We start from the raw sequence: 26,885 nt of genomic DNA, 5'->3' as shown, positions 1-26,885 counted from the left end.
TTCGGGATTTGTGATCCGACTTCCTGTACATGTGACGCAAACGGAGGCAGTCGCTGAAAGGAAATCCCGTGCTGTGATTGGTCAAACGGGGACATTCTCCTACACGCGCTCAGCGTCTTCTTACCACAGCCGAACCGTCGCATCTGTCTTGTCTCCAGACGGGCCAACCAAGCCGTCGTACACAAAGCACTCCCATGAATAGTTGACATTTGCGACCTAATCGAAGTCCCAAGGAAGATTTACTTCAAGATATCATCATTTAAGCGAGGTAAGAAACCTCATTATAACCTACGCGGAGACACTTTAAGTTGACTATCTGCTTCTAGAAGTCCGTTAAATCTTTGCTTAACACAGGAGCCGCGTAGGCAATGACTGGGTCTCCTTATCGTCGTTGAAGGACAACGTCACCAACCTGTGATACAGCTTTTTTTATTTATTGATTTGCACAATGCGTACATGTTAACTGAAGGGCAACATAACCAATTACACGATATAGATCCCTTAGCTGTAAGCTAGCGGCTCTTTGCTGGGTAGTCGCTGTAGCGTCTCAGTTTACATACAACCCTCTACCTTGATAGAATTCACTACGGTCATGCATCACAGCATTGTTTACAGAGGTTCTCTAAACATAAAGCCATTATTTTATAAAAACGAAGTACTTTACTGAGATGTCAGGTGGCGAATGCAGCTGCAACTAAAGAAACAAAGGTATACCATATGTGTTTGTATAGCTTTTAGTTTACCCATTAATTCGATTGGAAATTAAAATCCTTGCCTCTTGGTTTGTTTTTGATAGCTATTGAATAAGTTGACAGACCAGGCTATACTGTGTCACATATCATTGTCTCTATTTAACCATTCTGCTTATTGATCTGAAATACAGTGTACTGTATGTGTTTTGATTACCTTCCTTCTCTGCAAGACTTTTTAGTCCTATATCTATAGACGAACCTGTAGCTTTACCCTGACCTGTGTACTATGAGCCTCTTCTCATCGGCTATAAAACATGAATCATGTGAAACTCAACAGTGATATGCTTTCTGTAAGCTTAACAGAGGATGTAGGCCTTAATGAAAAAGGAGTGGCCTTCTGTTTGCACATTTCCCTAGAAAAACCTTGAATTTTATGATCAGTGAGGTTCAAATATTTCCATTATTGTTCTGAATATGGAAGGTTATGTATAGATTTATGGCTGAATTCACGGTTGACATATATTTGTGTGCTTGGAATGTAACAACGGCCTTGGAGTTTGGCAGCCACCAATGTTTATTGCCTCTGGAACCGTAGCAAACAATAACTTTCAGTTTGAGTGAGTCACACTTCCTTAAGTCTGACTTTAGAGTTGACTCATGACTTGGTTGAAGTCACCAGGGTGTACGCCTTAATATGCCTTATATGTCTGTTAGTGTTTTTGGCTTTCTAACTAACACTAATGATTAAAACACTAAGTAACATGTAGACCCCAGCATGCTGCCTGCTACTTGTTGTGTTTGCAATTCCAATTGTCTCCTAGACAGCATTTAGCAACGCCTACAGGTGCAGATTCTGAGAAGCTACTAATAAGCCACAACAATTGGATACTTTCATGACAATTATTTTGGTGATGATTGCACTGATGCCCCATTAGTAATATGACCTACCAATTACAGTCTGGGTTTTTGTTAAAATTGTATTGCAGCAATAAAGTAAGAAAGTGCTATAGGTGATAATTGGAAGAGTGAAGGATTTTGAAGCACCTTTGATGAATGATGTAGTGCTTAAATAAGAATGTTGACTGCTTGTCTGTTGTAGTTTTAAGTAGTGTTTCATCACTACCCAAATCTGTATCCATAGACGCAGTGTGGTTAGGTTTCAATATGGCTGCCACTGCTACAAAAAGTTAATGTTATTTACACAGTATTATTATTATTATTATATTATAGATATCATATAGAAGATTCTGAAGTTAAGAAAGAAAAAGCTTGTTAGATAAAAGCCTCATTGTTATTGTACTAAGACTATTGAATGGAGACATTTTTACTATAAACCTCGCTTAATAATATAATGGTAAAATGTGTCCCCCAGCAAACATCCCTTAGTTGGTGCTTTCAGATGTGTTGGGTTACTGCTCAGACACTCCCAGAAAGGCAGGGTTGGACACTTTATTTCCCTGACACTAGTAGCTTATAGCGACAGTTTCATTTCCTCTCGAATGTCACTTTCAGCCTTCTCAAGCTAGCCTAATACAAAACCAAATGTACACATCCTATCTGAACTTCTTGCCTCGCCGCCCTGGTTTATTGAAGGTTATTTGAATGAACAGCTTTAATGAGTGTGTGAATGAATCCTGCAAAAACACAGAACTGATGAATGGTCTGATTACACGGCAAACTTAGACTGCTGTGATTGGCCTACTTTTGCTTCTACCACAACCCACCACAGTATTTGCAGGAAACGGAAGCCCTCTGCTCAGAGGGTTCTTACTCCTGACATGCTGGCTACAATGAGGAAGGCCTTGCAAGGCTACCCCTGCTGTACACCGTATTAAGGACCATTAATGAATCGGCCAAGTTTATGTTGTGTCTATAAATATACGTTGTATATTAAATACGTACCACCATATATTATGTATGCAGTGCATTATAAGCCCCCTGAAGTCAGAAACAGAAAGAGTTGTGTTGACATGGAACCAGAGCAAAATTAAGGAAGTTGCTGCAGTGCATTGGTGCAGAAAAAGGTTTTTAGAGAATGTTTGTTTGTGTAGTATTATGGGGACAGTTTGGATACCATAGAAAGTAACCGAATCGTTTACCATTGAGCACACGAACAATAACAACTGCTTGACAACCTCATTTTTCCTACCCTATTCCTGGAAACTAAATTGAAGGAAGCCACACACTCTTTCCATAGACAGACTCTTCTGTACACAGTCTACTGGCCTACAATGAAACCTAGAATCTCTCGGCTTGTTACCTTGGAAGCAAGAAAAACATCTGTTTCTCTGCCTCTCATCTTTCTGCTGGCCTTTACTAGGTCCTTACAGACTGGATTAGTACAATCTATTCTGGGCGTTGTTTTTTCAGGATTAGAAACTCTAAATTACTTGTCTATTTGACTCTAGCAGATTTTCAATTGCGTTCCTCACATGCAAGCCATCTGTGAATGCATTCTTTTATGTGACTCATTGTAGATGCTTTGGCCGTGTTTGCTTTGGCCTCTTTATTGTAGTGTGCATATTGTTACAATGAGTGGGTCTTTTCGTATTTCACCGTGTACTAGTCCTAGTAAAGTGTTAATAAGTGCTTCTTCATGTGTCAACTCAAAAGGCTTATGGCGACCAATCTTTTTATCCAAAACAACTGGAGGGATTTACCGATACTTCATACATAATTAATTTAGGAGCATATCAGGGTTAGGCATCTTGCTCAAGGAGGCCTTCAGGTTATTCTGCTTATCATTATTATAACCTCTCCTTCTGTGTTGCTTTTTTGTCACGCTCTCTCTCTCTCTCACTCTCTCTCAGAGTAACTCCACCACTTTGTCTGTAGGTGACTGTCCGCCATGTTGTCCAGGTTGAGGACATCGCTGCCCATCCGGCCGTGTGTCTCTGCGTGTCGATGGGCTCACACCAAGGACAAGGGCAAGCCCCTAATGCTCAACCCACGCACCAACAAGGTAAGCCGAGTTGGCCTGGGTTTCCGTCAGGCGTTGTATAGGTTCAGGTGCATTGTGTTTGCTGTATTTAACATTGGGGCACTTGTTTGTAAAAGGATTAGAATAGGTGGGACCAAAGCTGGTTGGGCTGGGCAACCTTGTGGTAGAACACACACTCACATACTTGCATACACCTACATACACTTACATCCACACTCTCAGAAACACACACACAAACACTCACATACACACAATAGTTATTATGAAACAAGTTAGTTAACCTGTTGTCCCTGCAGTATTATTGGGCTGAACCATTAGCACAAGCTCGTGCTTCCTGCTCTTTTATGTAGTGCAACCAACCTTGCTCCCCCCACTGTCGCACTTTGTCACATGACTTTACCGCCCCAATCTTAAGACACCAGCCACACGAGTGGTCACTTGAAGGTAGGGGAGTGGTCTGACAAGTCAACGTAAACAGGTTGCCTCCAGAAGTATACAGTTTTGAAGGAATGCAAAAGTCAAGTCAAGGGTGGGAGGGGCTGTCATAGAAACCCTAAAATGTATAATTAGAATGCCCTTCAAGGCTCCAATCGGGTCCTCTACATCAGAGCTGTCGGTTCTGTGCCCTTATCGTCACTCCCAGGGCATTCTGTCCCTCTAGAGGTGACAATATTACCCAACTGCCAATAATAGCAGCACAGCTGAAGGCTTCAGGTCTGGTTTTGTTGGGGAGGATTTGACTCCTTTCAACAGAGGCCTGATCTTAATTTCCAGGTTTCTGAAGTAAAGGCGGAGGTGCTGGGGGGGTAAGAACAAAAACAATAGGACTGTTGCAAATATTAATGCAAATTAATGCTGTCAAGTCAAGCATTTTTTCGCTTAGAGCCTTTATTATTTCTAAGTGGATCCCAATTACACTCCAGCCTGTATCCACTTAAGGTTTGGTTAATGTGGAAAAAAAAATCTACTTTACAGAATAAACCTATTAATGCCCTTAAGATTAAAGTGTCATTAGAAGCTGAACTTGTGCTTCGTGTGGACACACTGTGGACGCTATATGCAGAATAGCCATCTGACTAATGAGTTGGCTTTGTTGAAAGGTTTCGTCCACACACACTCACACGCACGCAAGCACTCCTGGTTACATATTTTGAAAGCAACTCTACCTTGCATTTCTTTAATGAGAGAAAACAAATTGTAGCAATGAGCAGTTGGTTCTGGCTATAGTTTTCTTACAGAAACAAAGAAAACAGCAGCATGATTGATTTGATTTTTGCCATCAACTAATGACGATAATTGGCTCTTTAAAAAAGGATGAAGGATATTTAAGAAGAGAGCCAAGGCATGCTGCTTGGTCTAGTCGGCAGTGAAGTGCAGCAGCAAAGCACGTCATCACAAGAAATATATTTATATAAGTGCGTAGAATTGGGTTACTCTAATGCCCCGGCCTCTCAATGACAGTCTCCTATTGTGTAACATCTCCATCTCGTGATTGCCACGAGATTGACCAAATACAATATCCTGTCTAGTATATCAGAGTCTTGTGTACAACAAACCTGCCACAGTGTTGAGGGAACTGGATTTTGACCAGAACATATAATAGGCCCATAACATAAGATTTGTTCAGTAGAATACAAATACTATAAACTGACATATTTTATAGTTGCTATATGTTAGCAATCATTATGTTCTTTGGAAAAAGGGCAATGTCCTTAATCTTGTAGGTTTTTTAAATGTTCTTTGATTGCTTTTTCACATTTAAGTTTCTTCTTACTACACAAACGGAATGACGTTGTTGGAGTTTTTGCTGCAATGAAGTGAAATGAGGCATCAGCATGACTCAGCAAAGGCTGAGTCTGTACCCCTCTCTCCCTTTACATTAACCCATAAAGAATACAATGAGACACACGCACACACAGACACACGCACACACACAGACACATACACGCACGCACATACACACGCACACAGAGACTCACACATACACACGCACAGAGACTCACACATACACGTGGGTTAAAGCGAGACTGTTATAACATCCACGTGTTGACTGGTCTAGCTCATATTTCACCCATGCCTGTACCATTTTACACATACACACGCAAGCACACACACAAGCTCACGACATGCATGAACTTTAAATATGGCTTGCATCGTATGTCTTCGCCATCTTCCCTGCTCTCTCTTTGCCATGTTTTATACTCATCGTTGTATTATAGCACACATTTCCATTTCTCTTAGCCCTTTGTAGGATACAACGATTCCCTTCTTACTGTTAACACCCCTGCCAAGCCCTGCTTCGGGGTTAAACTGCTTCTCCCAGGCTACGCTTCTACTTCAGATTTTCTCTTAATGTATAGAGTGTGTCTATATTGGCCTTGTGACCCGGTTTCCAAAGGTTATGTGTCTATATTGGCCTGCTGACCGGGTTCCGGTCAACTGTGAAGACTACCTTAGGCATGTCCTTGTTAATGTATAGAGGAAACATGAAAATGTATTATAATATATTTTGGTCTCTTGTGCTGAATAAAACCCATGATTTATTTGAAAACATTTTTAAAATGTATAGATATTTTGTATAATAAGGCTATTTTGCCCTATTTTACATACATTTGTGTTAGGTAATGGAATGCAGGAGTTACTATCTTATCCACACTACATGAAGTTAATAGATAAATTATAAATTATTGTTCATATTATTAATGTGCGTTTCAATTCAAGTAAAGTAAGCATTATTTTAAAACATCCAGCATTGCTTAAAGACCTTATTTATGACCTTATTACTCAAGGACCACTTGAGTCGCGAACAAGCAAGTGAGCTAATGTTCACAATGCTAACTGACAAACGATGAATGTTGTGTGCAGTTCAAAAATCAAATTTAAATGAGGTTATTTTCTTTAGTCGATCGTAGTGCAGACAGGACGCTTCTCTTTTCCTAACCGTTCTCCGTCTCTGTGTGTCTCCTCCAGGGCATGGCTTTCTCCCTCCAGGAACGCCAGATTTTGGGCATTCAGGGTCTCCTCCCTCCCAAAGTGGAGACCCAGGACATTCAGGCCTTGCGCTTCCAGAATAACCTAAAGAAAATGTCGGATCCTCTGCAGAAGTAAGACGTAGCTTTCAAACCTTGCTAGTGTGTGTTGTTTTATTCCAAAAAAAAACAAGGCCCAAAAGCACCAGGTCTAGGGGACTTCAAAAACATAAACCAGGTTCCCAGTTGATCAGTGTATCGTTAAATGCCCAGTCCGGTTTTTAAATCAAACTTTGACCCTAAACCTTCATAATAACCCACTGGTTAAAGGAATCTGGTTGCTTTCTCACAATGTCACTGAACAGGACCAACAGGCACACGCACACGCACACTCAAACAGCCATATTTTTGTGCTTTTGTTGTCCTTGTAGCAGATACATTTTTACATTTTGTCACCGTTTCACATGAAACGGGGGTAGTCTATTTGAACACAAAAAATGACTCTGAGGGTGCTTTCCTTAGTATTTCTATTAATTTTCATTCAAAACGTTCCTCTTTCAGTTCTTTCCTCCGACTTGTGCCTTTCCCCTCCTACCCCGTTCTGCCGTCTTGATACCCACCTGCACTCATTGATCCCTGTCTTGGCTGTCGTCCGCAGGTACATCTATCTGATGGGCATCCAGGAGAGGAACGAGAGGTTGTTCTACCGAGTGCTGATGGAGGACATAGAGGAGCTCATGCCCATAGTGTACACGCCCACAGTGGGCCTGGCCTGCACGCAGTACGGACACATCTTCAGGAGACCCAAGTAAGACCCTAGGGGAGTCCCTTCAGGACCAGCAACACTCACGCATGTTTCCATGGAGACGGGTAACCCGGTTACCGGGAATCCGTTTAGGGCCAGGTGAAATCGGTTGTAGCGCTGGCTACACTAGAGTAATTTGATAAGGGGTAAGCTCATTTCCACATCATAATTTGATATCAATGCAACAGTGCATTTTGGCTGTTTATCCATTTTTCTTCAAATCATACAGGATTGTAACCGGGGGTTTACAAAGCACCACAAAGAGATGATGTCATGATTTCTTTATACTGGATTTAATCAAAAATCAAAGCCGCTCAAATGAAAACCAAATAAAGGCATGACGGCTAACAACACTGCTGTCTATTCCAACAGAGGCTTGTTCATCTCCATTCTGGATCGCGGACACGTCCGCTCCATTCTGGACAACTGGCCTGAGACCAACGTTGCCGTGAGTACATTAGAAGATGAACACATTATTGACTCATTTTGATTGTTTTCTGTCATTGTAGAGTAATTGTTGTCTTTTCATCCCCTCCCTCCTCTCTCTGTGTGTGTGTGTGTGTGTGTGTGTGTGTGTGTGTGTGTGTGTGTGTGTGTGTGTGTGTGTGTGTGTGTGTGTGTGTGTGTGTGTGTGTGTGTGTGTGTGTGTGTGTGTGTGTGTAGGCAGTAGTAGTGACGGACGGAGAGCGTATCCTGGGCCTGGGGGACCTGGGTGTGTTTGGTATGGGGATCCCGGTGGGCAAGCTGTGCCTGTACACGGCCTGCGCTGGCATCAGGCCTGAGAGATGTCTGCCCGTGGTGATCGACGTGGGCACAGACAACGAGGTGGGGATACCACACCCGTTACGGACTGTACAGGGAGATTGATACCCACAGTGGGGAGGAAATGATATAATCCGCTATTGCTATTTTTAAAACGAGCTGTACGCTACACTCAAAACATATGTTTATGGGGTTTCTCTATTAAAGTTGCTGTAGGTGAGATTTAACAGGTGTAAAGAGAGCAGAAAAACTATTTTTTATTACAAACCAATGCGTTACACAATGTTGCGGCACGTGTGTTTCATAAAGCCGTTACATCTTCCAATGGCTAGTGGGAAGCCCACATAGCACAGTCGTAATGAGCAGCCCTTACCGGATTTCATCCAACCCTTTCTATTTCAGTCCCTGCTGCGGGACCCGTTCTACATGGGCCTGTACCAGAAGAGGGACCGCACGCAGGCCTACGAGGACTTGCTGGATGAGTTCATGGAGGCCGTGGTGGATAAATACGGCCAGGACACACTGATCCAGTTTGAGGACTTTGGGAACCACAACGCCTTCCGCCTAATGAGGAAGTACAAGGAGAAGTACTGCACATTCAACGATGACATCCAGGGTGAGCATCCCTACTGTTGGGGGGGGGGGGACACCTAGTGGCCAACGTGAAGGCCCGCAAGCCAAATCCACAAAAACGAATGTTGGGGATGCAATGTTGATACAGTGTCACTTACCCCAAGCCTACATATTTGTTCAGGATGATATCTCTAATCACTCTTAAAACCATCTAAGATTCCTCTTGGGAAGGAGAAAGTCAATGTCCTTTGTCTTTTTCCCTGCATTAGCAGAGACGGTTTAATCCTAATGTGTACGATTGGCTGAACGTTTGGCTCTATCCTGACAGGCACCGCAGCGGTGGCCCTGGCTGGTCTATTGGCAGCTCAAAGAGCCATCGGCAAACCAATCACGGAGCACCGGGTGCTGTTTCTGGGAGCTGGAGAGGTAGGCTATATGTTCACACTGTGATTCAATACCACATTCGGGATAGTCATCATTAATATAATCTCTTAACTAAATGTACAAATGAGCCAGGTGCTGCTATCCTGAAAGCATTATGTGCATTCATTGTGTAAGTGTCACACAGTGATCTGTGTGTCAGAGGGACAGGGTTCCCTGTCACAAGACATGTCACAAGGAGGGTTGGATACTCTAGACTAGAGACGCACACACATGCACACGCACACACACAGGCTTTGTAAAGATAACAATATGGGCAGTGTGCACCTATCACAATCGCAGCCTAAACTGCCGATTGCAATGACTAGGCTTATGATAACCCGAGGCCAATCAAAAGGCCAGGTTAACCTAGTAGGAAGAATCCCTAGAAGGAAGTTAAAAGAAGGATCCCTCCTTCCAGTGTTGGCTAGGATTGCAGTGTACCACAGTTGCAAGCACAATTATTGGTTTAGACATGGTGACAGCAGATAAACATCTTCACAAGGTGTGGACATTTCCAATCGATCCCTAATAGAGAAATACAGAATGAAATACAGATTGTTGGTCCTTTTCAATTATCTTTACGTGCTAGATATTCCACTTTTGGCTGTTGTTTGATTGTTGTCTTCCGACGTTTGTCTCCACAGGCTGCCCTGGGCATCGCTAACCTGATTGTCATGGCGATGATGGAGAAAGGGCTGACTCAGGCCGAAGCCAGGGACAAAATCTGGATGTTCGACAAGCATGGATTATTAGTAAAGGTGTGTGTGTGGGTGATTGAGTCCCTTATCTTCACTGTCCCTTATCGACATCTGAACACATATATGTGTGTGCTGAATTAAACATAATTGAATTGATTTGAGGTAGCTAAAAGGAAATACGATTGTGTATCTGCTTTTCTTCTGTCTATGTTTCAACTTATATCAGCTTACATCATGTCATACATAGTGGATAAGACAAATTATGCTAAACTAATGGGTCTCTCTGAGTTATTATTGAAACTCTACTGTGTTTCTGTGTCCAGGGCAGACCTCAGGAGACCGATGGCAACCAGGAGGCGTTTGTCCATGACAGCCCAGGGACGGTAAACAACTTTTTGGATGCTGTCAACACCCTCCAACCCACAGCCATCATAGGTACCACACTCCCTACCTCTCTGTGGCTATCTAAGCTACAACACTCCCATCCTCTGTGGCCATCATAGGTACCACGATCCTTAACCTTTCTGGCCATCATAGGTACCACACTCCCTACCTCTCTGGCTATCATAGGTACCACACTCCCTACCTCTCTGGCTATCATAGCTACCACACTCCCTCCTTCTCTGGCTATCATAGCTACCACACTCCCTCCTTCTCTGACTATCATAGGTACCACACTCCCTACCTCTGTGGCCATCATAGCTACCACACTCCCTCCTTCTCGGACTATCATAGCTACCACACTCCCATCCTCTCCGGCCATCATAGCTACCACACTCCCATCCTCTCTGGCCATAATAGCTACCACACTCCCATCCTCTCTGGCTAACATAGCTACCACAATCCCATCCTCTCTGTGGCCATCGTAGGTACCACACTCCTTACCTCTGTGGCCATCATAGGTACCACAATCCCATCCTCTCTGTGGCCATCATAAGCACCACACTCCCATCCTCTCTGCAGCTCATCGGTACCAGACTCCCATCCTCTGTGTCCGTGCACCGTACCAGAACACTGAATGGATGGTACCTGTCATAGTGGAAGGGATCCTTTTAAATTCTATAGTCCTGTCAAGGACTGTATCGAGATAATCACAATGTCTTTCATCTTTTCTTTTGGATCATCTTATTCATGAATTAAAATTACAACAAAGCGAGGCTTTCCCAAATGCAAACCTGAGGCAGCAACATATATTGTAGTAAATACTATTTAAAGGATTTTTCCTTTTTAGCCATAAGCAATTGACTGACATTAACTTTAAATTCAGCCTCTAGTGCCGGCATGAAACTGAACTCATGCAGTTCTTGTAAAAGCAGAAGTTTGCGATGTAAACAGAAATCTTCCTGTATTCCTCCTCCTCCTCCTCCTCCTCTTCCTCCTCCCCCAGGTGTGTCGGGAGCGGGGCGGCTGTTCACGCATGATGTCATCAAAGCCATGGGTACCCTGAACGAGCGACCAATCATCTTCGCCCTGAGTAACCCCACCACCAAAGCAGAGTGCACTGCGGAGGACGCCTACACGCTCACCAACGTATGACTCACCTCCTCCTTTTCTCCTTGTGGAGCAGACTTTACTTTAAAGTTAGCCAAGTTTTTCATAAAGTGGGTGTGCACTCAAAAGTCCTGCTTACTCCTGGATGTGTTTCGGTGCTTTTTCTGACCAACTAGCCATGACTATTATTATTCTTGTGTATTTTGATGAAATCCTTGTTTGCGTCCCTCTGTAGGGAAGATGTCTTTTTGCTAGTGGGAGTCCCTTTGACGCGGTGACCCTGAACGATCGGGTGTACATCCCAGGACAGGGAAACAACGCCTACATCTTCCCAGGTAGGGCGTGGGAAAGTTATTTTACATTTGAAGTGCACGGTTTATGAAGAACACTTTTTCGTACAACAAGCATGTTGTACAAATCAAATCACTTAAATTATGTTGTTTGATTAACGGAGTCCCTCTGTCTTTGTAAATACAATATCTCTGTTTGCCGGAGCCCATTAGAAAACGTATTGATTGGGTGCATGTAAATACAGACAAACAATGTGTCACCGACTAAAAATGTATTCATACAAACCGGTGATGGCTAGCTGATCTTTTGGCTCAATCCATGTGTTTCAGGAGTTGCCCTGGCGGTGATTCTGAGTGGCGTAAGGCATATCAGTGATACAGTGTTCCTGGAAGCTGCCAAGGTAGGACGGTTTTCGCTGAACTGTTGAGCCGCCATTGATCAATTGCTTTTAATTTATTTATACTAAAATTAACACAAAACACCAAGAGTACTTTACCTTTAATTTAGAGTATTTTATGTAATCTTTGTGTGTCTTAAGCACTTTATTTAAATGTTTTTAAATGTACAATGCCATATCAATTATTATTTGAGGTGGGTAACGGCTGTGGTTTCAGTATTATCTAAGTGTTTCTATGGGACAACTTGGCTTCACACCAGTAGTGGCATCTTGAAGAGTTTTAACAGAAGGTTGAGAGGTTCAACACTGTGTTTGACCTTCCTCTTAGACCCTGGCAGAGCAGGTGTCCGATAACGAGCTGCAGGAGGGGAGACTCTACCCTCCTCTCTCCGAAATCAGAGAGGTGTCTCTCCAGATGGCTGTTAAGGTAAGCGCTCTTGGGACCCCAATCTCTTGGATTCCATCATTACTACCAGTAAAAAGGGACAATAGTTGGATAGAGTTCAGTGTTGGACTAGTACATAGTGTTAAGGGTGTGTGTGTGTGAGACGCGTATCCTTTTTCCTCTCTGTTGCAGCTAATGTTAGCTCATGTTATCACTATTTAGTCGCTCAGCAGATTCACATAAGAGACTCACAGTGAATGTGGATGCATGTCATTCAGGAGCATGTGGTTGGGGTAAGGGCATCTGGCTCAAGGACGCCTACCCTTAGTTGTGGAGACCACGAAATCGAACAACAGTACTTTTTGGGCTGGGAGTAGAACCCCGTAACCCCTGTCTCTCCTGTATGATGGTGACGGCTCCTCTCTGGCCTACAGGTGGTGGAGTATGTGTACGCTAACGGCATGGCGTTCCGCTACCCCGAACCCGCGGACAAGGACGCCTTCGTACGAGCCACCGTCTGGGACACAAACTATGAATCCTACCTACCCGACATCTACGAGTGGGAGGGCGTCGACTTCAACCCCAAGAAGGACTGAACGGAAGAGGCCAACACACGACCCTGAGGGCGGCCCATCACGCCCTCACACGTCCTCACACTTCCTCACACACTCGCCCTGCTCTGCTCTCCTTTCACCTCAGATCCTGGATCACAGTGGGAATCAAAAGGCAGTTGACGTTATTTGACATGTCCTTCTCAATTGCCATCTTTAAATATAAGATATTTTGTTATTATAGATTTGTTTTAGATTGGCAAGCTCATTAGGTTTTGGAAAACGTTATATATTTTTTGAAAAAGATTAAGCTCCATGGAACCAATGCTTTGATCTGACCACAGTTAGTTTTTGATGGTCCAGATGAGAAACTCCGCTGGGGGCCAGGAGTTGCTATTGGCAGAGAAAGAGTGTGAATGGATTTGATTGAGGATGTTCGGGACCCAGAGATGAAATTTACCTTTTCGTTTCTGGGTGGGACCCTATTTTCAGGGACAGATAATGAACAAATAGACACTCCGTTGAGATAACTCCAAATGAAAAGCCAACATGCTGCAAAAGGGATTTCAGTTCAGTGCATTGTATTATTGTTGTTTCTCCGAATGTTGTTCTACAGTGTTTGTTTTTTTGTCTCGAATGTCAACCCTTGTTTTAGCATTGTGCTATGTTAGTTATGTAATCTCCCCTTTATTCATAATGTTCCACTATATGTGTAACAAACACTCCTTGTGTAGGTTCTGGTTACGAGTGCAGCTAAATGGATAACGCATATAGTATAATAAAAATGTATTTTGAACGTTTTGGATGACATTTATGTTCTGAATATGGAAACCATTTTGAGGGACGGATAATGGACTCTTGAAATTAATTGATGAAATCTTCTTGAACCTCAACTTGTTTTGGTAGTCTTGTGTGTTTATTATGTAATCCCTCCATGTTCATAATGTTCAACTATGTGTGTTACAAACACATATAGTGTGTGAATGCAGCTAAATGGAAATATATATAGATGTATATACACAAACATACATACACTATCCAAGTGGAAAATCCACAAAGTAAAATAAAAATGTAATTTAAACGTTATGGATGACATTTATGTTCTGAATATGAAAACTAGAAGGTTCACTAAGATGAATTTGCTAACAGTTAAGCTTATATCCTAGTTCATCTTCTCATTAGCTTTGGTATATATGGAGTGTATTTGCATTTCAATTAAATATTCCCGGCTCGCCAGTGATGACGCTCGTGTTCCCGACAGCGACCGTTCATGTGCACTCGGGAAACAGCCGGTTGGGAATCTATAAGTTCTTCAGCGCAGGGGTTTTTTTATCCGATAAAAAACAGTAAGAACTAAACAGAACCTAGTTGGATCAGTTTCATGTTTGCATGCCTTTATTTCCTTGATGCCTATCACGTATTATCCTTTTGCTTTAGTTTTAAGTATGAGAAGCAAATGCAGTATTCCCACTCACTGTATGGAAGGCAACACTTGCCCTTATCTAGAGCTGGTTACCAGTACACAACGTTTAAACTGAGCAAATAAGTCATGCCAACAGACGTTACAACGTATCAATTTCCACCGTGTGTAAAGCCTGGACCTATTGAAGAAGGTATGACGCGTGGATGGGATGACGTCGCGTCGCCCGCATCTCCCTCGGTCTGTCAGCACGTCGCCTGTAGATGACGTCACAGCAACGTGATTGGTTACCTACTACAGCAACCCCGTTGTTGCTGGTTGATGAAAATGTCCGATTCTATTTGTATTTGTATATAATTTCTGTAAACCATGACAATGGATCTGACTTTCTTGGGGACTGGATCTGCATATCCGTCCCCCCATCGCGGTGCTTCAGCGCTGGTTCTCAGGACGGAAGGAGAATGTTGGCTGTTTGACTGTGGTGAAGGAACTCAAACCCAACTCATGAAAAGTCAACTAAGAGCAAGTGAGTAACGTTAGTACTTTAGGTCAAGAAATCTTGCAATTTCTGTTTGATCAATTTGATCATGTCGCTAAGGCTCCAAGTCCCAAAAGTTACTCGCTTCTGATGCATTGATCACTGAAAACATGTGTACACTAACAATACAACGTTGTACTTCTCCAGGTCGCATCACCAAAGTTTTCATCTCACATTTGCACGGGGACCACCTATTTGGTTTACCCGGTCTCCTGTGCACCGTGAGCCTACAGACAAACCCTAACCCCACTCAGGCTCTTCCCTGCTTGGATATCTATGGCCCCACGGGCCTCAGGAAGTACCTCAGGGTGACTCTGGGTCTCACGGGCTCACAACTCATCTTCCCTTATGCAGGCAGGTACCAAATATCAATACACACCCGTTGCATCTATAAACTTTCCCGTGCCCGTCTTATAGTGATACTGGGAGAAAATACTGCAGTAGTAGAAGTAAATGTCAGTAAACTTTTTGTTTTGTTTTGTTCAATAGTCCCTTGAAGCAGATCTTCACAAAACAAACCATGTAGGCTAATATAAAACACCTGATGTACCCTTAAACATAGAATCTTATGATTTTCCCGAAAAATCATATGAAGCCTATTATTAAGAATATCAAACTATTACTATCTCTTAAGTATTTTATATGTAACGTTATGGTGATCTGATTAAGGTGTATGTTTACTGTGATACTTTCTTTCAATGTAGTTCATGAGCTTGAAACTCTGCCTGACCAGAGTCCACCCGAAGGTCAGCTGAGCTTTGAGGTTTGTGTCACATTTTGAAATATAAATGTTACAATGTGCAACCTGTAAACAACACAAAACAAGACTTAAAGTAAATTGAGATGCACGTCATCCCATAATAAACTAGCATGCCACCTGCTTCTGAGTTTTTCCTCGATGTTTCCCGTCTTTGAAGATGACTTCAGAGTCTGGTGCGCTGCATCCTCAAGAGCAGCTGGGGAGGCGCGTCTCCCTGGACGTGTCCACCGACTGCTACATGCTTTTTCAAGACAAGAGGTTTGTGGTGAAGGCCTTCAGGTTGTTCCACCGCGTACCCTCCTTTGGCTTCTGCGTTCAGGAGCATGACCGACCTGGCAGACTCAACACAGAGCTGTTGAAAGAGTTAGGTAAAACAGCTTTTTTTTAATGACGTTTAATGCATTTTCTATCAATTGTTATTCTAATGTGAGGGACAAGTTGACGTTTGCTTGGCTAAGTGCATGGCTGAGTACTACTATTAATCTCAATAACAACAGTGCATCAAAGAGAATTTCACATACACATACCATCCAAACACAGCAGGGCCTGGACTTGGATCTGTTAATGTTGACACAAGTAAAAAATGTATGATTTTTCAGAACCTAGCGGTACAGTGGACCAAAATGATGACATAACTAACAGTGACACGGTCTGTGCAGCGCTGCTTGTAACGTGAATAATCCTTAACGCTCTAGGCCTCAACCCCGGACCCCAGTATGGCCGTCTGAAGGCTGGGGAATCCGTGACCCTGGAGAACGGCCGTGTGCTACTGTCTGGGGAAGTCATGGAAGAAGCTATTCCAGGGAGGAAAATCTGTATTTTAGGGGACTGCAGTGCCATTGTTGGAGATGGACCGCTGAAGGCATGCCACAGAGCAGACATTTTAGTGCACGAAGCCACACTTGCAGATGAGCAGCAGGAAAAAGCAGTGGAACACGGGCACAGCACCCCAAAGATGGCTGCCGCAGTAGCCTTGGCTTGCGTTGCGCAAAAGCTGGTTTTGTATCATTTCAGTCAAAGGTACAAGCCTTGTGCCCTGCAGAAGGAAGGGGATGACGATGACATTCTCCTGCTCAAAAGACAGGCTGAAGACGCCCTCCAAGGTAGCGGTGTAGATGTTACTCTGGCTGAGGACTTCCTTACTCTGGCAATACCCCTAAAAAGGTAGTTTTTAATATTATATTTGCATTTTATATGCATTTATGATTCAAAATTGCTAAAAGGCCACCCTTTTCAGAAGTTAACTTAAAGATGTAGACAAACCAATTACAATATACTTGTAATCTCCCTATAAAAAGGTTATCCCTAAGGTACCCCATTAACAGATTGCATGACATTGAACATTGAAACACACAGCATCATAGCATGATTCTGTGGGGGTTATGAACAATAATTGTAATATTTGTCATGTCAGTTTCTATGCAGATATAGCTCATCATTGCAGCGGTTTAATGAGTAAAGCAAGAACAGAACCTTTTCCAGAGCTTTATTTCTGGATCTGTACACAAGTTATTAAAGTACAACAGAAAATACAAAATAATGTTTAACAAAAGAAAAAAACATGTCTATGTACAATTTTTTTATAAACAATAAAGATAGATTTTTGAACATTTTCTGATAGTGAATGTTTTGATTGTCTATATTTCTGGATATACATTATAAGTTTTGTAGTTTTTTATTCACAAAAGGTATTTTTCTTTATCACCAAAGGACTTAAATGTATTCTTAAAACCACAACTGCTATACCTTTTCCTTGTTTAACTCCAAAAACATAAATGTGTTAGTGCTTGCGTACACACACAATTTCGATACCAGTTATCAATAAAAGGTCACATTTTTCGAGATGGGTGGTAAAATAAAAAATAGCCTACTTTTAAGTCAATGGCCTTTACATTCGGACAGTTTGTCTGTATTTGTACAAAAAGGACAGGCAAAATAAATTATCACTGCACTGCTAACGCTAGAAGAGCCGAGAGGATCTACTAGGGCTGGGCGATTAATCGAATTTTGATCACGATTTCGATTTCAGCGTCAAAACGATCACAAAATTAACATAATCAAATATCTGTTTATCATTTTAGATTGGAACATTACATTTTTGATCATTGTGTATTTTAAGGCGAAAGTTCTGTTACAAAAAAATAATTCGGAGACATGCTGAATAAATACATGTTTTTAAACTCAAAAATAATCGTTTGAATAATCGTGATTTCAATGTTGACCAAAGTAATCGTGATTATGATTTTTTCCCATAATCGAGCAGCCCTAGGATCTACTGCATTTTACTGCACATTGCATTTTTCAAAGAGAACCTAGCTCTCCACAGACAGCGGCTACAGCCATCCCTAAACCATCGAGGCTAAACTGAGACACTTTACTGTTTTTTCTTTTCGTTTCGTTGTAAAAAGGGAAGATGAGTCTTTTACACATGACTTAAAAGATTAACACAAAGAAAATGCAACATTGAGTAATAATACCAATGATAATCAGTGTAGCAGTTACTTCAGAATTGGGAAGAGAAGACAGCGGTCATGCGTGGTTAAGCAGTCTCTTGGTATCTGGGTGTAAATTCTTTCTAAAATGGAAGATCTAAAATAAATCCAAAAAACGAACAAAACTATGTTCAATTGGGGAGAGACAAAATAAATCTGTACATATCTACAAATTATTGCCTTTTGACAAAATTAAATTACAAGCTTTGTTTTTCAGCACTGATTCACAAGTGTTAAGAGGTCAGGTAATAGACTTTAAAGGCTATTTGCTAATCAATTTACAAGAAAGACATAAGTGAATGTCTCCTATGATGCTGGACATTAAGTTTTACTAATTCTGATTTCACAAACTAATGATGGTTCATATAGGCAAGAATCCTGTCTGTACACACAAAATTGTGGATTAAACTGCAGATTTATGGACATGAAGAAACATTCAGCACAATGTACCCCTGAAACAAACTACTTATATCACAATGCATAGATAAATTAACACTACTACTGCATCCATTCAACTGACAAAACGACTTCACCTTACAACTGCTTGATTCAGTCTATGAGAAAATAGCTTCATTTCTGCTACAAGATGCCGACTGGACACAAAACAAAAATAACAAAACAATGCAAAAGCATACTCTCTAACAGTGCAGAGATTCAAAAACCCAAGAGTGGCTTATAATGAAGAAATAATACTGATAGCAGGTAAATGCAAACTGCCAAAGTGGTTTATAACTGGCGCTACTTACAAAAGAAAAGAAAGCATTATTAGAACTGTCAATGATAAAAAATTAAATTAATTGACTTTGGATTAACATTGCGCCTACTTTTTTCCATCAAATTAAAGCTAGAAATATTAACTAGAACGACCATAATGCTTTCTGGTAACTTCTATTTTCATATTGCCTCTGTTATGCTTTAGAAGTGTAATGATTGCTACCTTACTATGAAAAATAAAAAGGATTCCTGTAATGTTACTGTAAACAAGTGCTGTACAGCCACCCAGGTTAGTGAATATATGGAATTAATACATTTCTTAAATAAATCAAAGATCAATCGAAGGAGAGCATTAAAGGTCAATTGGGATTCCTAGAACACGATTCCTTTTGGCAACTTTGGATTGTTAAACTGAAATGACAAACAAACTATGAAACAAGCTTCCACAGGAGAGGAGAACAAAATAGTAAAAAGTAACAGACCGCTCAGACAGGAGACCGTAGCAACTTAAGTGCTTCTTCCTGTGACCGTCTAGGTCTCCGTGCTAAGTTAAGGATGCCTTTCACTTAAAGCCAGGCTAACCGTGAAAGGTAAAAACAAACCAAACAATACAAATGAATCCAACCGGGCTTCAATCAAAGAACCTGTAAACCAAAACACTGAATTAACAAATGTACCGATTCAAAAAATAAACACAGAACACTATTAAGCGTATGCAACTGAAAACGATTAATATAGGCTGAAACATAGGCTGTTTTTGGCAGCTGAATACAATGGCAGGATTACGTGTGGATGTGTGAGGGGAAGGAGGAAGATACACAACGCTCCTCAAACTGCAGCCTCTGGGGCCCAATGTACATGGACGTTCACTCACTCTCACACACACACACACACACACACACACACACACACACACACACACACACACACACACACACACACACACACACACACACACACACACACACACACACACACACACACACACACACACACACACACACACACACACACACACACACACACACACACACACACCTCAGGTCCACCAAAACAAATAAAATAAATGGCTATATAAACTCTTGAGAGAAAATCAAGATTTTAGTACTATATGATAGACATCACTGATGTCATATTACACAAAAAGAACAAACAAAGTATATTCATTTACATATATATAGATATATGTATATATATTTATATAATAGAATTTAAACAAATCCGAGTCTCCAGTGGGTCGAGTCTTATGTACAAGTGAGAGGTTGGTTTTTAAAAGGGATGGAAGGGGGGGCGTGGCCGAGGACGATCACTCTGACTGCAGTGCGGCGCTGTGCTGTGTGTGGTGTCGCGCGTGCGCCCCCAGAAAGCCGTTGGGCTCGCCGCTGCCGGCCAAGCTCCCGAAGTCTGTGACGGAGACCGCCATTTTAGCGCCCGTGATGCGGCGGTGGTGCGTCGTGGTGCGCCGCGCCTCAAAGTCCACGCCGAGGTTACCCACCGAGACGTCGCCGATGTAGGAGTCAGGCAACGCCATCTTGAGTCTCTTGGAGGGCCGCTCACAGTCCTTGCCCCCGCACCCCCCGCCCAGGTGGTCCGAGTGGTAGAAGCCGGCGTCCAGCATGTCCAGGCGACCGGGGTCGCCGCCGGTGGCCGAGAAGCCCATGGGCTCGTCGTGGCTCAGGGATCCCCGATGGAGGCCCTCCAGGGGGGGCAGGCCGTAGCCGTCCATGCAGCCCCCGCCCTCGGCAGGACTGCACACCGTGGCCACGCTGTTGCTCAAGGCTGCAGAGCACACGACTCAGGGTCAACACAGGGGCGCCGGCTGGCTGCTAAGCTAACTAAATAATATCTTTCTATAGCGAGTTAAAATGTACAAATATGAGGTTGACTAATATTATACATGTTAAAAAAAAATAGCGGGACCGTGTAATCCGTCCTTTCAAAAAACGGGAGAAAAACCAACAAAAATATCTGAAGTAGTTCATTCGAATTGAAAAATTTACCTAGTATTAGATTATGAACAAAAACGAGATATATCTTGATCAATCCATCCATCTTCACAAACCAAATTAACTCCCACTTTAGGCTCTTGCTAAACCTGCTAGGGGCCCCAGTGTTGACGCCCGCCCCGAGAGGGAGGAGGCGGTCCACTCACCGGTGAGGTCGCTGGCGGTGATGGAGTTGAGCAGGCTGAGCTGCTGGTCAGTCGCCTGCTCCATCCTTCCCCCGCCTCCGCCTCCCCCAGACGCCACGGAGGAGGAGCTCTCCACGGCCAGGCCCTCCGCCTCGTCCACCAGCCTGTCCATCAAGTCCCTGGAAGACAGACACAGGTCAGGACCGGCCCACTGGGAGTCAAGCCTTCAAGAATAAAAGGGTCCGTTTAGATGGAGATGCGTTCTCCAACACAGGGAAGTGTGCAATACGACTCTGACACCGCTAAGAATTCACAAACCTTCTGCATTCGCCCCACATGGGGGAACAATGTGTTTTCTGGTGGCGCAAGGAAAGTGGGTGCTGGGATGATATTCGAGGCGTTGAGATCTTTGGGGTGGCGCTATAACGCCAAATAACAGCATAAGATTTTTGTATCCTCCTTCGAAATCCATCCAACATAAATTTGTGGGAGGCCAAATAAGCTCTACAGACCCTCCCATATAATCTGATGTGGGCAATAATCAAAATAAATACATTTAATTAATTCTGTTATGTTCGGTTCTGAATATTCAAGTTCAATCTCAACATTCAACGACCGGCAGCTAAACCAACAGTTATAATTTTTTTTAAATCTTATCTAGATAGTCAGACCACTCTAGCTTGAAAAACAGTAACTTTTGAAACGTGAATTTTGAGAGGCTTTCCTCACTCTTTGTTACTTACGTTACACCAGGATAGCTGTTATACTTTTTCTTCCCGAATCGGTTCTGCTGCACAAAAAAGTCAAACCGCTCCGACTTCTTCCACATGTAGTAGAACGCCACACACTGTGCTACCGACCGCGTCGGCACCTTGGAAAACCAGAGCAAAAGGACATTTAGAAAACATGTTCAATCCCACAGTGTGGATGAATCCACTAAGGGATCCCAGGGGCAGGGAACGGAGCAAAAGGTCACCTTGTGCTTCTGTATGAGGTGAAAGTTTTTGTCGTACATCTGTAGAGCGTGTTCAAAACTTCGGCACTCCTCTTCTGTCCAGGGAGGGGATTCATCTATAATGAAATACAGAGACGTGATATAAGCTTATCGGATATGTTGAGCGTATTGGTGTGATTTACAAATGACTTAACCAAGGACACCATCACTAACAATGATAAGACTATATGAAAAACTTGATTTTATTTCTGTATTCCATGAGCCATTTATTAATGTATCCATGTAATGTAAAGCTTTATAACAAACATAATACATCTTTACAAGTGAATTGACATAACATTTGTAACAGGATCTTGAGTTCAAGGCAATAATAATGTTTCTAACGCTTACCCATTGTGGATTTAACGTGACTGCAATATCGTTCTAGTGCTTCATGAGGGTTAAATTTGCAGTTTAAAAGTTCAAATAACGCCTGTAGGGAAAAGAGAATTCACAATAAAACATTACACATAGCATTAGACAGGCCATTTGAGTATTGGTCGTGTCCAAGGCAATACACTTTTTTTGGTTTAAAAGACGAGAGAAAACTGTGAGGCTGACCTTCTCGTCGTCCCGGACCGACAGCCCTGGTTTGTCACATCCCGTCTTTTCCTCAGCAATCCGTGACAAGACGTCCACCAGAAACGCCCTAACCTTGTTTTCTGCCAGCATGTTTGGACTCCAGAGCAGCTCGTCGTCGTCTTCATAAACTGTTGAGACAACTCGGCAATGAGATTTAGCCTTGTACACCCTGTGTGTTCTTTAAAGCCAGCACCAAACAAAACTCTTCCTCTCCCCTCTGGCCCAACAAATGATATTGGTAGCCGGCCATTTAAAAAGACGAAGCATCAATATACTCCCCTTCTTGTCCCTTTACATTTAGTCCCTCGTCAACAGCCTGTTTTCCACTCGGAAGTTGCAAATCTTTTGTTTTAGTCTTTAACTGGTTAGGGGGACATTAGACAGGAATGGGCTCAAGTTGTAGTATAGTGGTTTAATAGTGCAATGGGACGGATTACCTTTCTCTCCATCTTCATAGTGACAGATACAGGCTGGGACATCAGCTTGATACTGACTCCCCACCATGATTTCCTATAATCAAAAGCATAATTATATTATTACAAATATGAACTTATGATTAGTTTCTTTACATCCAACAAGTCAAAGGATATATATGCAAGAGTAACATTTCTCTTTTTTCAAATGCAGAAATCATGTTTACCTTTCTCGAGTCCTCTGGACTGGGGCCATCTTCATCACACTCAGATTCCTTATCGCCGTCCATCGCATTCGCTGAGAAAGACAATAAACAACTTGTCAATAGCTACTCTTTCATAAAGAACACATAGAGCAACTACTGGACTGACAGCTATATCATGCTGAATAAAACAACTCAGCGCCACCTTGCTGGGTGCTTATATTAAGACTCTTAATTTGAAAATCGCACTTTGAGAACCAAAACGCTAGTTAAATTACATCGGAGGGTTCTGGGGAAGAAGTCTGTGGCCTCGTGGGATGTGACTGAAGGAGTTAGATCATCGGCTGAAGACTGGGTCTCCTCCTCATAATCACCCGACAGCAGGTCTTTAGCGATCTCCTCCTGAACACACAAAAACACAGAAGTCATTTATTATGAGAGTATTTCATCTATTGCTGCAGTTTTAATGAATAGGACTGGACATGATTGTGAAACTGCTTTACAGTTAGCCAGTTACCTTATCGAGCGTCATATCTGGCAGCTCGTCTGTCAGGTCACCAGAGGAGCTGTCTATACTGGAGCCTGCTGACCCCTCATAGCGGTAGATGGCCAGCAGCTCCTCCAAAGGCATATTACCCTCCTGTTTTAACAAGGGAATGTAAACAGAGCACATATTTAACAAGGCATCCATTTACTGTTATAATCTCTATTGAAGAGATGCACTTAAACATCAACTTTATTTTCTCGTAAACATAATGTTTAGCTTTTTAGTCTACGTCATCTTGAACAAGATATGCTGCGTGTTGCCATTATCCATACATAGACACGGCAGCGTTTATCATATACCCTATGAGTCAAACAAATCCTTGTGGATACATCACAAAATGCATACATCCAATTCTTAAGTCACGTCATTAACTTTGCATTCATTCATACCTTCTCCAAATCTGCAATTTCAGAATTGAAGTTCCGCTCTCCTTCCAGCGACTCTTCCTCCTCTAAGGTCCTCTCATCATCATACTCATGAACTAACATCTCTGCCGTGGGGTCAAAGTCATGGTCTTCTGATGATAAAGAGCCAACTGAGGGGACAAATCATAGGCATCTTATTTCTCTTCACAAATAGTCACCCCTACTTTACAGGTCACAATTCCACCAGTAGTAATTACTAGTGCCAACATAAATCCAGGGTTAGCAAAGTGTTAATTTAGGACTAAATCGAATACATGTTGGAGCATAGCATGATCGATTGTTTCATGCAAACCCCATAACCCTACAAGGGTGAAAGAGTATGTTTAGCAGTACAGCCCAAAGCCGTGCCGTTTGGCTCCATTTTCAAAACGTTTCTTACCTGGACTCGAACTCCCAAAGGAAGCCTACAGAAAAGGAGCCATAGCACAGTTAGGACTTGAGTTTATAACATTGGACATAGTGCTTTCAGAGCATTCGGCATAGTATATCGGTACAGTTAGTGGTTCGTATTACGTTCAGCGACCATAGCTCGACACTGAAAAAAATATTTTACCGCTAACATTACCTGGAATAGGTAGCCATCGTTAGCCATACCGCTAGATACACACCGGGCTTAACATTGCAATAAAAGCTGCGACATGGTTAAAAGCTATTGTTGCGACAGCATGTAGAAGAGGTTAGATGTTCGACTAAATATACAAATTATTAAGATTCGGTTTCCAACCTTAAGCTAGCGATCAGGCTAATATGTCCATAGTAGCGCTATGCCTCGAAAAATGTAAACACTAAATGTATTTTACGCGCTTCTTTGATCGTTTGTGTTATTCAAGGTTTCGAATTATATTTTGATACGTTTAAACCAGACAGAAAAATACACAATTCCATTCATTAGAAACACGACAATATTGCCTTTACCAGCGGGCTAACATTAAATTGACGTATCAATTTCCACGGTCGCTGTACCAGCTGAGAGCGGAGGCGCAGCGGCCTGGTAGTAGTGGATCAATCTATATATTCAATCGTATTTTAGACCCACAAACACCACCATTTTTATACAAAATATTCTATATAGCAAGAAAAAGACATTAATCATCCAGTCGATGCAATACAAGTCCAAAATCTAACATGTACATTTAAAAAATATCGATTTAAAATACACTGCTTCTCCCCTGTTTTCCCTCTTACCTCCGCCATATTGGTACCTTTAGCTAATGGGCTCGTTCCAGCCCAGTACCCGGATAACGGCTCTCAGCCAATCACAGCTCCAGGTACCACTCTCAGCCAATCACAGCTCCAGGTAACATTATGAGTCGTGAGGCCTTTCAAATTGTAAATGTATAGATCTAACCTATAATAATTTATAATTTTCTTATGTTCTAACATATTTTAGATCGATTGTCATGAAACAAGTAGTCGGTATAGCAAAAGTATTGCATTTATGTAATCTAGCTTGTCTTGTTTCAGCACAAGTTGCTTTGTTAATTGCATATTCATTCATACATAACATAAACATGATCATCATGTCTTCTTAATATGTTTTACAGTTTTATGTTTTTTCGTCACGCTTACTTTAGAATAATTTATCGTCTCTTAATCTATTTAATTAAACAATTCGATTTGTTCAGCAATTTCAGAACCACTGTGCATGGATTTAAAAGGTACCTTTAAAATGTCAGAATATGCCTCATTTTCAAAACACCCCAAGAGAATGACCAATAGGGGGCAAACAACGCCCCTGTGTTACACCTTCCAATTTACTTGGAAATTGTTATAGAAGTACAATACTAAGTTGGACGAATAACAATGTAATCAATATATCACCCACACTACCCCTCGTCCTGCCTTCTTTTGCAACACTCACTATTATTAATAATAAAAGGCATTGGTTACAGAAGGCCTATTGTATTTCATCAGTAATACCTAAAATATTTTAGATGCCAATAAATACGGTATGTATGTTTATGTATAAACTAATAAGGGTAAGAAATTAAACTGGAAGTATCCCTTTCCCTCTTTTTAATTTTGTTATTTGGACAAATAATGATCAGCCGGAAGAGTTTTGCCGAATAGAAAAGGGCTCAGGTTGACAACCCCGTTATCGACAAAAAGAGAGGAAGAATATATTGCTGGATTACAAATTAAATGCCTCTCTTCACAAGCGTACGCCCACTCTGTGCTTCTCTGGGCACTGCCAACCGGAAGTTCAATTAGATGAGTAAGAAACAGCGAACAGAGACAAACAACAACAATGTGAATGGGTGAGCTTCATTAAGTACTGTTCACCTTCAAACGCTATGGTGTCCAATCCTCATTTGGCACAGTTGTTCCCACGTAAAGATATGAACTTTAATGTTTGTTGAAGGGACCGAGTTTGGTCAGTTTGGTTATTTTTGCACCATGATTGCAGTAAGGATACTTTTAGATGTGTACATTGATATTATGTCATGTTTGTAATGAGGATATGACGATGATGATGCTCAAAATGACAGTGTAGCATGAGCAATAGATGTTTTTCAGTGAATGTATTTCTTTCGGGAAAGGAGAAAAAATATGTTTATCATTGTTACTCGTTAAACAAACAACTTTGAAGCAACACCGGAAAGGTGTTTTTATGTATTATTATTTTTACCGGATAATGTGGGGGCAACTTCATCGCTGTATTTGTATTTCTCTGTTTACAGTTTGGGT

The 26,885-nt window shown here is 42.0% G+C and overlaps 3 protein-coding genes across 5 annotated transcripts; 2 read left to right on the top strand and 1 right to left on the bottom strand.

Annotated features, from left to right (window-relative positions):
* The first annotated feature begins 109 nt into the window (after nt 1–109).
* On the top strand, nt 110–14,058 carry me2 (malic enzyme 2, NAD(+)-dependent, mitochondrial). The gene is made up of 15 exons (XM_056591659.1): nt 110–268; nt 3,503–3,654; nt 6,604–6,737; nt 7,261–7,410; nt 7,780–7,855; nt 8,071–8,232; nt 8,572–8,785; nt 9,071–9,168; nt 9,810–9,923; nt 10,187–10,298; nt 11,251–11,393; nt 11,590–11,689; nt 11,975–12,045; nt 12,371–12,469; nt 12,862–14,058. The coding sequence occupies exons 2-15, from the start codon at nt 3,541–3,543 to the stop codon at nt 13,021–13,023; spliced, it is 1,749 nt and encodes a 582-aa protein (XP_056447634.1). The 5' UTR covers nt 110–268; nt 3,503–3,540; the 3' UTR covers nt 13,024–14,058.
* A 109-nt stretch (nt 14,059–14,167) lies between these two features.
* elac1 (elaC ribonuclease Z 1) lies at nt 14,168–17,324 on the top strand. Its single transcript, XM_056591660.1, has 5 exons — nt 14,168–14,924; nt 15,084–15,290; nt 15,641–15,699; nt 15,854–16,064; nt 16,392–17,324. Exons 1-5 carry the CDS (start codon nt 14,768–14,770, stop codon nt 16,862–16,864), a joined length of 1,107 nt encoding a protein of 368 aa, XP_056447635.1. The 5' UTR covers nt 14,168–14,767; the 3' UTR covers nt 16,865–17,324.
* Nucleotides 16,721–25,442, bottom strand: mier3b (mesoderm induction early response 1, family member 3 b). Of its 3 annotated transcripts, none has more exons than XM_056591656.1 (14): nt 25,383–25,442; nt 24,577–24,601; nt 24,162–24,307; nt 23,743–23,865; nt 23,504–23,627; nt 23,250–23,320; nt 23,047–23,119; nt 22,589–22,737; nt 22,379–22,460; nt 22,010–22,104; nt 21,777–21,904; nt 21,352–21,453; nt 21,055–21,212; nt 16,721–20,681 (listed from the first exon to the last, which is right to left on the bottom strand). In XM_056591656.1, exons 1-14 carry the CDS (start codon nt 25,389–25,391, stop codon nt 20,209–20,211), a joined length of 1,758 nt encoding a protein of 585 aa, XP_056447631.1. In that variant the 5' UTR covers nt 25,392–25,442; the 3' UTR covers nt 16,721–20,208. The 3 variants fall into 3 exon arrangements, with proteins under 3 accessions (XP_056447631.1, XP_056447632.1, XP_056447633.1); XM_056591657.1 differs by lacking the exon at nt 25,383–25,442 and adding an exon at nt 25,113–25,376 and having other exon boundaries at nt 16,722–20,681; XM_056591658.1 differs by lacking the exon at nt 21,352–21,453 and having other exon boundaries at nt 16,725–20,681; nt 25,383–25,441.
* Between the last annotated feature and the right edge of the window lie 1,443 nt (nt 25,443–26,885).

This window comes from Gadus chalcogrammus, chromosome 6 (assembly GCF_026213295.1).
Source record: "Gadus chalcogrammus isolate NIFS_2021 chromosome 6, NIFS_Gcha_1.0, whole genome shotgun sequence".
NCBI lineage: Eukaryota > Metazoa > Chordata > Actinopteri > Gadiformes > Gadidae > Gadus > Gadus chalcogrammus.
This window is presented reverse-complemented; position numbering and strand designations above follow the sequence as displayed.